The sequence below is a fragment of the Apostichopus japonicus genome, chromosome 3, assembly GCF_037975245.1.
Source record: "Apostichopus japonicus isolate 1M-3 chromosome 3, ASM3797524v1, whole genome shotgun sequence".
NCBI classification, from domain to species: Eukaryota; Metazoa; Echinodermata; class Holothuroidea; order Aspidochirotida; family Stichopodidae; genus Apostichopus; species Apostichopus japonicus.
In genome coordinates this window covers 24,246,058-24,260,934 of record NC_092563.1, presented here as the reverse complement: position 1 = coordinate 24,260,934, position 14,877 = coordinate 24,246,058, and the positions used below count along the sequence as shown (strand labels likewise).

General features: G+C 39.2%; 1 protein-coding gene across 2 annotated transcripts in view; it reads left to right on the top strand.

Annotated features, from left to right (window-relative positions):
- Positions 1 to 14,877, top strand: part of LOC139965568 (CCR4-NOT transcription complex subunit 1-like) — a 40,302-nt gene that overhangs the window by 18,706 nt on the left and 6,719 nt on the right. For both annotated transcript variants that reach the window (XM_071968069.1, XM_071968068.1), the window contains exons 19-37: positions 451 to 640; positions 1,347 to 1,529; positions 2,131 to 2,277; positions 2,564 to 2,743; positions 3,851 to 3,967; positions 4,307 to 4,552; positions 4,844 to 5,125; positions 6,730 to 6,870; positions 7,054 to 7,209; positions 7,758 to 7,898; positions 8,207 to 8,311; positions 9,120 to 9,428; positions 9,911 to 10,065; positions 10,463 to 10,571; positions 11,168 to 11,334; positions 12,179 to 12,413; positions 12,874 to 13,110; positions 13,708 to 13,871; positions 14,609 to 14,726. In XM_071968069.1, the coding sequence (XP_071824170.1) occupies positions 451 to 640; positions 1,347 to 1,529; positions 2,131 to 2,277; positions 2,564 to 2,743; positions 3,851 to 3,967; positions 4,307 to 4,552; positions 4,844 to 5,125; positions 6,730 to 6,870; positions 7,054 to 7,209; positions 7,758 to 7,898; positions 8,207 to 8,311; positions 9,120 to 9,428; positions 9,911 to 10,065; positions 10,463 to 10,571; positions 11,168 to 11,334; positions 12,179 to 12,413; positions 12,874 to 13,110; positions 13,708 to 13,871; positions 14,609 to 14,726 (3,382 nt within the window). The remainder of the gene's footprint in view (positions 1 to 450; positions 641 to 1,346; positions 1,530 to 2,130; positions 2,278 to 2,563; positions 2,744 to 3,850; positions 3,968 to 4,306; positions 4,553 to 4,843; positions 5,126 to 6,729; positions 6,871 to 7,053; positions 7,210 to 7,757; positions 7,899 to 8,206; positions 8,312 to 9,119; positions 9,429 to 9,910; positions 10,066 to 10,462; positions 10,572 to 11,167; positions 11,335 to 12,178; positions 12,414 to 12,873; positions 13,111 to 13,707; positions 13,872 to 14,608; positions 14,727 to 14,877) is intronic.

Sequence of the window (14,877 nt, the reverse complement as noted above, 5' to 3'; positions counted from 1 at the left end):
GACTCAATGTCATACATTCAATATGCATAGCGTACAGTACCGCTCACGTATAACTGGACATGTGTACGCGCACATGATCGTATAAAGACGTATAAACAAGTACAATCACGTATAAACGCGTTGACAAACAAATTGCTGCGTAGACACCTCGTATAATCCATGTAAGAGTTTATACGCAGGAAATGCTATTATGCTCAATGATTAGGGATTAAAGTCGCCGAAAAAATTTGTGAGATGTTTGAAACAGCCGTTTCTTAAATGGTAGTTTAAACATGCTTGTGTCTGGTCCATCCTTGCCAAATTCAGATATCCTGTTTTGTTCTGAACCAGTTTACTGTCTGTCTATCAGTTTCAGACACTATGGTACAGTGTCACTATCTTGACATCTCAGCTACACCTTTACACACATTGTGTTATCCACTGTGTTGAATCATGTCTTATCATCCTCAGGTACATGGCCCTCGGCATTGCCTTACGTTACATTCTAGATGCCCTTCGTAAATCTCCCGACAGCAAGACCTTCATGTTTGGTATCACCGCTCTGGACAAGTTCAAGACTCGTCTGAAGGAGTACCCTCAGTACTGCCAGCATCTAGCATCAATTCCTCATCTCTCACAATTCCCTGAAAGACTGATTGAGGTAAATAGACAATCTCCCACCCCATCTCTTACCCTTACCCACTGCCACAATTGTGCTTCGGTCTTGTTTGTCGGCCATTTTACCCGGTGGAAGAGAAATGAACCTACTTGCTTCTGGTGCACAATTTAATGTAACAGAGATTTGTCTACTCGTTGTCAGAAGCGGGTCTGTATTCTCTAAGATCTAATGCAAGAAGAGAACTTGTGAAGAACTGACTTATGAAGAGAGCTTCAAGAAGTGACTTTTTTTAGATATCCTATCCAAAAAATATCTAGCTGGGATAGGAACCAGAACATTAAGAAGTATAAGACATCTGAAGGTTTTTCAACATTAATAGAACGACTGTAAAGTCCCAGTTGGATCTTTGACAGTTGCATCGTGCAGTAGGGAGTACAAGCTGAGTGACTAGGAGATTGTCTTTTGGGAGATTTCAAATGTACTGGGATGCTGCGAAAATATTAAAACTGCTGAATAGTATTGGAATTTGTGATACTAAACCACTGTTGCATTTAGTCACCACAAAATGTTTGCATTGTTTCAGCATATTCAACAGATATGTCTCTGCCATTTCTTCTGGGGGAAGGGGGGTGGGCGAGTGGAGGTATTTTCTGTGAAAGTTTGAAAGCCACAACTTTTAAATCCCTTTTGTCCTCTTGTTGTTGTTGTTTGTGTCTTTCTGTAAACAGTTGTTGATTATTAATTTCAGTACATTCAGTATGGTCAGCAGTCCATGGAGCCGCCGTCTCGTCCAAATATAAGCTCAGCTCCAGTACCAGCCGGTCCGACGACTACCGTCAGCGGGCCGGCAGAGACAGGTGTGGTATCCGTTCCCAAGACAGCCACCACTACTACAACATCCGTCAGCAAGATACTTCCAAAGAGTAACCCGGTGAGTCCCACATCTACAAGTCCCGCATCGGAACGGTTTTATTAATCAAAGGAAGTTAGCTAGCATCGTGGCACCCCTAAAGAGGTCTCCTCTCAGGACTTTTGTGAATCTTTTTCAGGTTTGGACATTGTAAGCCTGAGCGTTATGGAAATAGAGTATGAAAATTTCAATACCCACTAGGCCGTTATAAACCTAATACCACCGTATGTCTTTTAACCAGCTTCCATCTCAAACCGTGCAGCTGCTGGTGTCTGCACCCAAGATTAAAATGTGAAAGACTGGTGTGTTTTATCAGATCCATTCTGTGTAACACCGTCAGCTTTTGAAGAGAGGTGTTCATTGCACAGGCGCAACTTTAAGGCGACACATACACAAAGAGGTCGCTAGTGTACACATGGTATGAATAGTGGCTTTTGTCTACATCAGTGGAAGAAAAGGGTCGGAAAGCAAAATTAACGATCCCACCGCGTTGATATACACACTGTATAAATGCTGATTGAGAAGTGCGGAGTTAAACTATTCGTAAATATGATTTGTGGTAAATGCTCACAATGGTTGGTAACCTAGTGATGACCACTCAGTCTGTTCTACCTTCCCTCAGCCCTCCATCGCTAACACCACCAACATCGACACTCTGCTAAGTGCAAAGGACAAGCGTTCAGAACTCCGTGAGGAACCTCCAGAAGCCATCCAGGAGAAAGTAGCCTTCATCTTCAACAACCTATCTCTATCTAACATGACACAAAAGGTAACAGTTTCTTAACTCTTCATGAGTGGGTTTTTTTTTGGGGGGGGGCGGGGGGGTGGTAGGGGTTGTTTTTGTGACAAAAACAATAGTAGCTCTACACTGCTAGAGAACACCATATTGAGTATTGTTGCTATAAGCACCCCAGTTTGTATGTAGGGGGTACTTGGTTTCTATATGTAAAAGCATTCAATCGCTGGTTTCTTTAACCTTTTGTAATTTAGAAAATTTGTATAGGGAAAGCCTTGTAAACATAATGCAAAGACTATTTTCTTTTATATTTCAACAGGGAGAAGAATTGTCAGAGGTTATTACAGAGGAGCATATTGATTGGCTAGCACAGTATCTTGTAATGAAGAGAGCTAGTATCGAAATCAACTTCCATCAACTTTATGCCAATCTGGTGGACCATCTGAAAATCCAAGGACTCGTAGAGAAGGTCATGTTGGAAACATACAGTAACATTGAGGTTAGTCTACTGTTAGTCTAACATGTTCACATATGTAACATTTCTGTTAAAGTATTTTCCAATCATTGTGATTTTCAGTTAGCTGTGGGGATTCCAGATCTACCTTTTCTAGGACATTTTACATGCCCTGACCATTATAAACAGTTTCTCTCAGCTCGAAGAAAAAAAAGTAGATTTCATTTCTGGTTTGTCCATATCGAATATTGCCTTCTGGACGAGCTCACTCCCACATACACTGCAATGAAGCAAGGCCATTGTACGGTAGGGCAAGCAATGAATGACCAAGCAATCGCCGGGAGGAGCTGTAATCAGCTCGTGGTGGTGGATAATGTTTCTTGGCTATTAATAAATTACTGTCATTGGAATGCTACGCTTTGGTTTAGGATTGGAAAATCTGATAAATCTCTTAATTATATTCGGTGTTAACTAATTATATGAAATGATGTGATAGATCTCTAATTATATGCGGTGTTAATGAAAATGCCATAGTCATAATATTGTCAAGCATCAGAGATAACAAATGAGGTGCATCTGACCGTCATGGATCACCCAGAGGTGAATCGGTCGTTTGAGCGGTTCAGGTTTGTCAAAACAAGACAAAATGGTAACTGGTTGTAAATTTAATGCCAAGTCCAAACAGATATTTTAAATTCTCACTCCATTTTGGGATTGGCAAGAGAGAGTTGTTATAACTAACCACAATCATGGTGTCATTTCTAATGTAGGAACTAACCTAGGTTTAACATAGACATAACTTTAGCAACAAGCCCTAGCCTTGAGCCCACTGTAATAATTTGAACTTTAAAACGGATGTAAATTTGCCATTTTCTCGCAAAGAGACTGCAATCTGGTATATTTGCAAAATGACACCTAGTAAAGGGAATATAGAAAAAAGGTCATTTGAGTATGTAGTAGAAAGAACACTTGATAAACTTGTTGATGAGAGCTTTGAAGATTTTTGTTTACTAGAAAAATTGCATTCTTTTCCTTCAATGTTAATGTTGCAGTTTATAACATCAATCTGTTTTTTTAAACAGTTTTTTGACAGTTACTTTGTCATGATCGTCTTGATCCTGTTTAGATATTGTCTTTTCATATTTTGCCCAGGTTCTCCTCAGCTCCGACAAAAGTGCCTCCAACTTCTCAGATCGTTCTCTTCTGAAGAATCTGGGACATTGGCTTGGACTGTTGACGCTTGCAAAGAACAAACCAATTTTGCAAATAGTAAGATTAATTTTTTGCAGTAAAATTCATACCTCTTCAGAGATAGCTATTGATTTAGTGCCGTACAATAGAACATCGGTCATTCATCAATCATGCTTAAGTAAAAATTTGTTTAATATGTCGATTTAACATAGAAAAATTTCTGTGAATGCTCTGTGCAATTCTTTCAGCTGTGATCTTGTATTAAGGTATTTCTTTCAACTTCAAAGTGTCTCCTTTTTATTCTTTCTTTGAGAGACAATGAAGAGAGAGAGAGAAAGAGGGGGAGGGAGTTGTAGATTTTTCAAGTTTGATTTTATAACGGCAGTAATAAACTCACGTTGTTATCCTTCTCAACAGGATCTGGATCTCAAGTCTCTCCTCTTCGAAGCCTTCCACAAAGGCCAATCAGAGCTCCTTTACGTGGTTCCATTCGTCGCCAAGGTGATGGAGGCGTGTCTGAATAGCCGGGTCTTCAAACCTCCAAATCCGTGGACTATGGCTATCATCAATGTCCTGGCAGAGTTGCATCAAACACCCAGCTTGAAGCTCAACCTCAAATTTGAGGTGGAAGTTCTCTGTAAGAACTTGGGCCTGGATATCAATGTGAGTACACCTTGTGTTACTAGTCAAGTGTTTCGATGGGTGCAGTATCACATCTGGTCTGTGAGACTACACTCTACAAAAGTGGAGGTGTGTCTCCCAATTTTTTTTGCTTATTCTTGGAAGATGTCATGACACGTTTCAAATAATCAAATGCAAATTTTTTTTTTTGGTGCTATTTTTCATTGAAACGTTTAGATGTAGATGTACAAACATGGTACCAACATGATTTTGCATGAACCCTTTCATAGCACATAAAAATTAAATATTGCCTCGTTCTGTTCATCCCTCAAGGAACTGGATCCACCTATATTCCTCAAAGAGATTGACCGTTTGCGCTACATTAAAGAGAAGCTGTCCGTAGGTAAGCCAAAGGAAGAAAGCTTGCTCCTAGCACCGGTATCTGAACCACCAGCTGCAATCACCACCACAGTGACCACAGCGGCAGTGACCCTCGCCCCCACCACGACGACCACAACTGCCGGGAGCCCCTCGCAGATGCCTCAGTTCAACTTCCACGACCTGAACACGACATCACTAAACGGTCTGGCTCCACACATAGTCATCAATTCTCAGGTGAGTTCTAATAGAAACAGCATAGGATGATATTTCTGTTGAAACAGTTTGATTGTAGGATGTCCTAACCCTACCCTTTTTTTTCCCACACCACTCTTCTGCCCGGGAAAAACCTGTTTTTCCCACTAAGCGGTAAAAACCAGGTAAAAACCGGGAAAAACTGGTAAATACCGGTAAAAACCGCCTCCGTCTCGAAAACTAGTATTAATTGTCCGTAAAATGCAGGGTCATCAGTAGGCACAATATTGTTTCATGACAGGCATATTTTATTAAATATGGGAGTTTCTTAGCTTCATTTTGAGCTATTTTATCACATTCTTATTCTACTTTTTGTGGAAAAAAGAGTATTTTTCGTATTGCACATGTATAGTTATTCTGTCACGATCTCTTTAGCAGTATGCATTGCCTATTGCCCAAACCATTATAGGTCTACACTGGGACATTCACCCCTCCTAAATTCTTCAGGCCTATTATGTGGCATAAACAGCGGAGGATAGAACGAAGTGGCGAGCCATGGCATCCAAAGCCTCAAAGGGACAAGGAACCATATTATAATATAATATTATGTGCTCAGACAGTTCATTCCATTAATACAGTAGGCAACAGTCTATTGAGGCGAACTTCAATCCAGGGAGCTCAATAGAAACTGCTTTGAAACTTTGCAAGGCACATGGGCCCAATTAAAGTATTAAACGCACAATGGCCCTATGGAGCCATTCACACAACCAAACTGTTTACCTTGATGCAAGCATGGTCCAATTATTATACAACTTCATGCATGAGTGATTAAACACTTTGAGGTGGACAGGTGAGGTGATACTGGGCACTTCCTGTGTATAGGCTAACTGAAGAGGTAGGAGTATCAACAACACAAGTAACTGTTCCAATTGTTACTTATTCTCAAATTAGTTGATGTCACAACAGTCACTTAGTACAGTACCTATAAGCAATATAAGCATAGTACAGTGCCTAGTGCGAAGTGTGAACAGAGTACAATTTATCGCAGACATGAAGTGATCGTTCTTGGATGTGAATCATCATTTGGATCTGAGCGGACTACTGTGGCATGTATAATATGACGAACCATAGCCCTAGGAGGCACCAACAATTTGATACGAGTCCATTCTCTAGATAATGGAATTATGCATCTCGATAGGAAAATAAAGTTGGTTGATTTGAGCATCCAATATATTATTTATTTGAATTATTTATAATAGTCTAATCGGTAAACTCACAAGTTATAGATCATAGCTGTTCTTTGGATGTAACCCAACCCCCTACCATAAGATGCCATTTTCTTGTAGATTCTATGCTCCTCCACAAGTTCCACATGAGTTTTTAGGAATTCTATATAATTTGAGGTTTTTCCCAGTTTTTCCCACTTATAGGTGGGAAAAACCTCCCGGTAAAAACCGGTAAAAAACTTGTTTTTACCGGGGCGGTAAAAACCGCCCGGTAAAAACCGGCCAACCCTGACATAATCTCAGTTTGTGCCCATTCCATGTAAATGTAACTTTATATAACAACATTTTGTTGCCATATCGTGCCATGCGTATTTCTTTTTTTTTCATTCAATGTCACTTTATTTTCTTTCCCTGTTACAGCTGGCTCTCTTTCAGAACCATCCTCAGTTGCGCAGCTGCGTCAGGCCCGCCATTGACAGGGCCGTCTCTGAGCTGGTCCACCCCGTCGTGGATCGATCCATCAAGATAGCTCTCACTACTTGTGAACAGATAATTAAGAAGGTAAATATCTTTGCAAGAAGAGTTCTGTATTTGGTGGTATCAAGTCGTCTTACACACACACGGAAGCCTGTTTCTTTCCCGAACATTCTTCTAATAGAGAAATGAAACCTACGTACTTTCGAATAACAGCACACATCCAAAGTAGTTTATTTCACATTCCAATATATTTAATTATATTTGCAGGACTTTGCATTAGATCCGGAAGAAACCAGGATGCGACAGGCAGCCCACCACATGGTCAGAAACTTAACAGCTGGTATGGCCATGATTACCTGTAGAGAACCTCTGATCCCAAGTATCAGCAACAACTTTAAGACCTCTTGCCTCAGTGCTATCAATGTAAGTTTATCAGCAAATTCAAACATCGGCCAATAATACTTTGGTTTTTATGGCAGGGCGGTGTATTTTGCTGAGACAGTAAAAGTGACTGTGAGAGTCCCAGTGGGATCGTTTCTTTGCTGGACTTAAATATGGGTCAGCAATGATCACATCCTTTTAGCGATACGGAAATTTCTTCTTTCCTGCTATTAAATAGGAAAAATGCACTTTCCACTGGCTGTCTTCAACAGCCTTATATTTCTGTTAAAAGCTGAGAGAGGCGCTCATCATCATCATCATATTTTATAACAGTTTATAATAGCAACAGTTGATGTGATTGGTTGAAACTGTGAAGCAGCTGCAAACATAACTCTGTGGTGACCATCACCTGGTATATTGCTGTATTTGGTATACGGTATATGATATCCTTTATACAGCAAGTTCATTGGTGGAAAAGTCTTCTATTTTTGTAGTTCCTTGTAAGAAACCCTGACAAGATAGTGATGATGGTAGCCAAAAATGGTATTATTAATTCATCTTATATAACTGAATACATATTTCTTCCTCAGGGTGGTACCCAGCAGCAGAAGGACATGATAGAGCAGGCCAGTGGAGTCATTGCTCAAGAGAATGTGGAACTAGCATGCTGCTTCATCCAGAAATGTGCTGTGGAAAAAGCCATTCCTGAGATGGATAGACGCCTTGCCACTGTAAGTCCCGCCTCAAAATTATATCCTTTAACTTTTCAATTATTGTTGGCAAACAAATCTTATCGATAACAGATACTCAATGGTAAAGTTGTGATGTTGATGTTATTTTCATTCTTCATATGTTAATGATGTTCTCTTGTTTGAGTTCGGTTAGGGGTGGGGGGGGGGGAAGGGTGGTATATTCAAATAGGACCATTTCATTTGAGAATTTGCTTAATCTTCATTCAATGTATGTTGTTGTTGCTTGAAGCATTGCTTTTGGAATATGTGCTAATGGCAACTGATGTGTGAATCTTTCGCTGTCGTAGGAAATTGAACTCAGGAAACACGCCCGCCAAGAAAATCGCCGTTACTGTGATCCCGTGGTACTAACCTATCAGGCAGAACGAATGCCAGAACAGATAAGATTAAGGGTAAGTAACGTCACCTCTCCTCACCAACTGTAAACAATCCTGTCAACTTGGCTTGCCTGCCTGTCTGTGAATAATTACAAGTGGTCTGCTTCTTTCAGTGAAGGCTACCATTCAGCATATTAGCAACATAGTATTTGTTGAAACAGATTGTTGTTATATTAGTAAAATGTTGTACCATTTATTTAGCTGATTCACTGAATAATTTGGGATTCCAACTATGAAATTCTCTGTTGATACGTCGACATCATAAATTTAATTATTAGTTAAAATTTCATAATAGATGGGGAAAATTTTGTCGTCCTGGCGACACTAACGTCTCTTGTGCGTCTCTTGTGCACTTCATCTACAATTTCTTGTAAATCTGTAGAAGTATTCTTGTGACACCTCACTGCCTTATATGTTGGTTAAACTTAAGGTACATAGGTAATCGACTTTCCCATTTCCAAAGTATTTAGCTTGGTCTTGCCCGGTCGTGCAGCTTTAATGAAGAAATCAAAGAGTCACCAACTGTTTGTGTTTTTGTTTTTATGCTCATTATAACACTGAGGTAGCTATTTGCATGGTCAGTAGTGGTGCATTGCTCATGTCAGCATTATGAAGTAAACCCTTTCCTTCGTCTAAGGCCATACTAGTCTGTATTAACGGTTGAATCATGTTGCCTGCATCATGGATATGCTATCTAGTGTAAAGAATACTGGACACCATTTCAGTAGTATAGATCGTTTCTCTAGATAATCGTCCTCTTCAATTCTGTGACAAATCCTTTCATATAACAAGTCTTGCTTGTCTCATTTTTCCATCACTATAGGTCGGTGGCGCACCGACTAACCAGATAGCCGTTTACGAAGAGTTTGCTCGGAGCATACCGGGATTCCTCCCCACCCCAGAGGCGAATCTGCCGTCAGGATTCCTGGATAACCCGCCGCAAGCATTTGTACTGGATGACATGTCAAAGATTTATGAGAAGTGCATGAGCGATATCGAAGCTCACCTTCATGCCTTGATTCAGACGGCTCCACACAGTCAACATCTGCAGGTACTCCACACTCTATTAGAGGCGGTTGCCATGGCGAGAAACTCCAGAGAGGTGGTCACAGCTCTTGCCCTCCTTACCAAGGTATAGTTCATCAAAAGTTGCTACTCTTGTTTCTAAAGTGTGGGGGAGGAGGGAGGGAGAGGAGGTAGGGGGTACATAGTAGAATTGTTCTTAATCTGATGGTTTCTTGCATGTAGGTTATTACATATATATATAAGGGCTCTTTTGTCATCTCTATACTTTTCCTTTCATGTCAGTTTTCTGTAACATATCAAGATCTGTATCATATATCATAACAATGACAGCATTCTATTCCTTTTGATTCTACCATTCCGATGGCAATATTCAATGTGATATATCTTTGCTAAAATCCAATGACTTTTAAATTCTTAATTGTGTTTAATATCAAAGACTATACACTTCATATAGTTATTTGTATTGTAAATTGATTCCTTCTAACAGATGTTTATCAATGTGGAATAAGTTAATGTAATGAGCTTCATGAAGAACAGGGAACAAAATAATCATCAGTTTTTATCATTTAACACAATTTATTCATGTAGGCCGTTGAGGGCATCTTAGAAGGTTACACTCCACCAGCAACCGTTGATACTCCAGAATTGGCCCAGAGGTACAGGGACTGCCACATTTTGGTTCTGAAGGCCTTACAGGACCAGAGGGCCTATGGCTCACAGTGGACCAACAAACAGATCACAAGGTATGAGTCAGTAGATGCAATTTGATATCCCTTCAAATAAATGTGAAGAATTCCATTGAAAGGGGCATCGATCAAAATATGACATTGTTTACTCTTTGTTTAGTGTTGAACAATGTGTTTCATTCTCCTTTGTAAGTCAACAATTTAGAGATAAACTTGTAATGTATAAAAAAAAAGGAAAGGTTTGAAAGAGGAAAACCTGTAGGTTGTAGATATATAACATATGTCATGATGAACGAACCGTTTCTTACACATTCTTCTCGAGAATGCACATGATAAGATTCAAAATATACCACTATGTATTCATAACATCAGAAAAAAAAGAACAAGAAATAAGTTGAATGGAGAGAAAAATGTAGATTGTCAACTGAGAGATTTTTAAATGTTTATTTTACAGAGTCATTTTTGAAACCACCGGAGACAGAAAGTACAACCTGGATGCCATCGAGCAGCTGCTACGCAGTCACCTGATTAATCTGCAGACCTTTGACCAATATTTGGCCGGGGTAGGTCGAAAATAAATAAATAAAGTTCACAGTTCAGGTGCCAGGAAGAGAGTCAGAGATATAATACAGGACCCTGTGTGAAAGTTTCTCAAAGATGAATTCTTGTAAAATTCTGTCCACATGGCCCTGAGTGTATGGATTACGGTACTGAGAAAAAAGAACAAAACTGCCACAACCGCTGCAAAATCTTGCCGATTTTATCTGGCAACCAGAGATGCCTATTGTGTGAAATATGGAGCGCAATAGTTTATGTCCTATGTTGCCCAGCTGTAGTGATGCTGCAGACCTCTCCCCCCCCCCCCCCCCTCAAAGCAAAAGTTTTTCTATGTCTAGTTTGGCTTACAAAATAATGGAAACAGACTTTTCTTCAGCAAAACTAGATACAGAATATGTAACATTTTTGACAGAACCCTGTACTGGAACTTTGGAGTACAGCAGACATACTAGAAATTTACCTCTTTTAGTATCATCAGTTTTTCTTCATGTGATTCGCACCTAATTCTATGAATGAATTATTACGGTAAGACTAAAATTAGAGTTATGGCTTTGTATCGTCATGTTCTCCTCTTTTCTTTTTTTTTTCATTTTCTCATTAGTCTATGGAGTCCGGGTTGAATTTCAACTATGTGGCATTTGCGATGGGTGTCGCCAAGCGTTTCCTGGTCGACGACCAGCAGAGTAACATCGTGAATGAGGCTGACCTATACCAAACCCTTCATATGCTCTCCAGAATCCTCACCCAATCAGCCAACCCACCAGAAGGGTGAGTTTATCCTATCTGGAATAAAAGAGAGAGATTGGCCTTACTAAATATCCTACTTCTCATGAAATCTTCTCAAGCACTGGTCTGTTTGAAACATTGCAACGATAAGCTTTTTAATTGTCTAACACTTGATTACAGTTACATTTAATTATAGAGCAAATTTCACCTTGATACTTGTGTACAAAAGAGACGCAGGTGGGCAAAATGAAGCCTGTGGTCAGCTTGTGCTTCTGAAGGTCTCTGTGGCCTGCCAGACTTTCAACACCCTGTTAATACAGCCCACAGAATCTTGTAGCATACCTTAAGAATCAGTTTTACTAGATTTGTGAAAACCATTGCAAATAATGAATTTGGCTGTAACTCTGAGTGATATTAGGATGAATATGAAAAATAAACTTCTACAACTTTTTGACCATAACTTTTTCCATAAAATGACACATTTTCATTCAATTCAATGAATGTAATGTTACCCACCAATTGGGTGCGAAATTTCAAATTTGTCCTGTGAGATAAATGTCATACCTACCCCTGTCGAAGGTGGACTTTCTAATTATAGGCAAAGGCTTAGTGTTGGTACTTGTTTTAAGAAGTAGCACAATCCTTACGTTATTCAACATTTGGCTGAAAATAAGCAAGCTAACGATGAAACTTTGAGTTCTTGTTTTTACTTGATCAGTAATGTTACTTTGTAAAACGACTGAGTTTTAACTTGCACCGCCTTTGTCGTGTTACTGGAGAAATAATATTGATGGATTTGATTATCTCTATGGTAGCCCATCTGCTATGATTGATTGATAGATTCTATTGATTGATTGATAGATTGCTTCATTCACATTTGTTGTAGCCTTCAGCAGCTAATTGAAATGATCAGACAGAACCAAGACCCAGCCTTCTTGGATAAAGTACCTGGAGGTCCAACCTCCATGATGCATTCTGGGATATCTCAGGCCAGAGAGTACGATGATCCTCACGGCCTTCGAGAGAAGACAGAGTACCTCTTGAGAGAGTGGGTTCAGAAGCACCACTCTCCTGCCGGTAGCCGTGACAACCTTAGGGCATTTTCTGCCTTTGTCAGTCAGGTAATATTTTATTTATTTTTTGTTCAGAACTTTTGATACGTCAAGTAGAACACTAAATATAATATTATACTGCACAGTTTTGAACTTGGTTGTAAAAAAAAAAAAAAAAATTATTCGAAAGAAGTGATATGAGTAACTTCCAATGATGACAGTTTCCTCCAGAAAACTCAAATAAGTTTTAAAGTATTGTTTAACAGATCTTTTTTTTTTAATTAGTACTGAAGACAGTAAAATAATTTAACAATTTTCATTTCCATTGAGGTTCCAACATTGTCCTTATCATGAAATACTGTGGATGAAAGTTAATGGACATCATTAGCACTGTACAGCAATTTGAACAACTTTCATAGAATTTCATATCTTATTCACTTAATATTTATATGATCATTTATGAGCTGTCCGTGTCCTACAAGTTTATGTCAAGTATTCATAGTATTTCCTGCCTTTGATTTATAATCAGATGCACCAGCAAGGCATCCTGAAGACAGACGACCTCATCACCCGGTTCTTCCGTATCTGCATTGAGCTCTGTGTGGACCTCTGTTACAGGGCCCAGGCTGAGCAGGCCCATAACCCTACCATCACCAGAGCCAAGTGCTTTCATACCCTGGATGCCTTTGTAAGGCTTATTGCACTTTTGGTCAAACATTCCGGCGATGTCAACAACCCGGTCACCAAGATCAACCTGTTGAATAAGGTTCGTATGCTAGTTTTGGTTGACACGATTCAACAATGCTGCAATTTAGTGGTTTGTTAATCCATTGTGTAGTAAACCATATCAAATTTTGGTAAAATAAATGTGTAGCATCACTGAATGTCTCATGCAGTGGCTTGTACATCTTTCTCATGCTATCTTTATGTAGCTGCTGATGTTGCAATGAAAATCTCTCCCTTCAGCCACACCCCATTCCCATGCACCTCCTTCATCCCTTCCCTACCTCCCCATCTCTTTCCGTCGCATCCCTTTTCTAACCCCTACGTTGTCATGTGTAGGCATTGGTTTATCTTTGCCGGTGTGCTTGTATGTCATGTGTAGGCATTGGTTTATATTTTCCGGTGTGCTTATATGTCATGTGTAGGCATTGGTATATATTTACCGGTGTGCTTATATGTCATGTGTAGGCATTGGTTTATATTTTCCGGTGTGCTGTTTTGTCATGTGTAGGCATTGGTTTATATTTTCCGGTGTGCTGTTTTGTCATGTGTAGGCATTGGTTTATATTTTCCGGTGTGCTTATGTGTCATGTGTAGGCATTGGTTTATCATATCCGGTTTGCTAATTTGTCACTTGCAGGTGTTAGGCATCGTTGCCGGTGTGCTTCTTCAGGATCACGAGGCCAGACAGACTGATTTCCACCAGCTGGCATACCATCGTATCTTCAGCATGCTGCTACTGGAACTCAACGCACCTGAACAGATACTTGAAGCAATCAACTTCCAAATCATGACAGCATTCTGGTAAATGTTTTTACATTTTACAACTTATTGCAAGCATTGTAGTTTTTGTAGTTTCTTTTACCTTTTGTTAACTGAAGCTCAGTTTGGTAGCATGTTTGAGCAAAAGTGACAAGATTGCAAGACATATATTATTCATGGAACATAAATACCACCTCATGAAAGGAGAGCCATGAATTAGACTCTTTTATACAACACCTAATTGTATTCCGGTCATTTGATTGGTCAATTGCTCGTGGATTGCATGCAAAATCCGCTCTATTCCACTCTATGAAATAGAACCATGGGTTATACTTTTTTGATAGCACTTTTTTCAATGGTAAGAGAGCAGAGAAACCTGTCTGTTCAAAATAATCTGTTGCATGAGTGCATTTTACATCCAATTATATCCAAATTTGAAGGTGTCGTATAAAACAAATAATAAATGGTTTCCATTCATGCAATAGTGAAATATTTCATTCGTTGAAGATGTAATTTGTTCCATTCAACTCGGCTGCGCCTCGTTGAATGGAACATTCCATCTTTCAACATGAAATATTTGCACTATCGCACTCATAACCATTTATTATTTGTATATTAATGCTTAGAAGACATGATAAGGAATGTTTGCCTCTCCACCATTTACAGCAGAAACGTTTATACTTTTCACAATTTGTAAACTTAATTGTAATCTTAAAAAGTGATAGAGAAGTATTAAAACTTAATAAATATTCTTGTATTATCCATATTCCCTGTTTCAGTAATGCGCTCCATGTTTTAAGGCCAAGCAAAGCTCCTGGATTTGTTTACTCTTGGCTGGAGTTAATTTCACACAGGATCTTCATAGCTAGAATGTTAGCTGTGCTTCCTCAACAAAAGGTACGGTTAGAAAAGAAGCAGATTTGTGAAGAAAGTAATAGAACTTTTGTTTGTTTTTTTTCAAAATGATGTTTGATTGTAATTCAGTGTAGTTACACTATATATATATATATATATATTTATATATATATATATATATATAGACATGAAA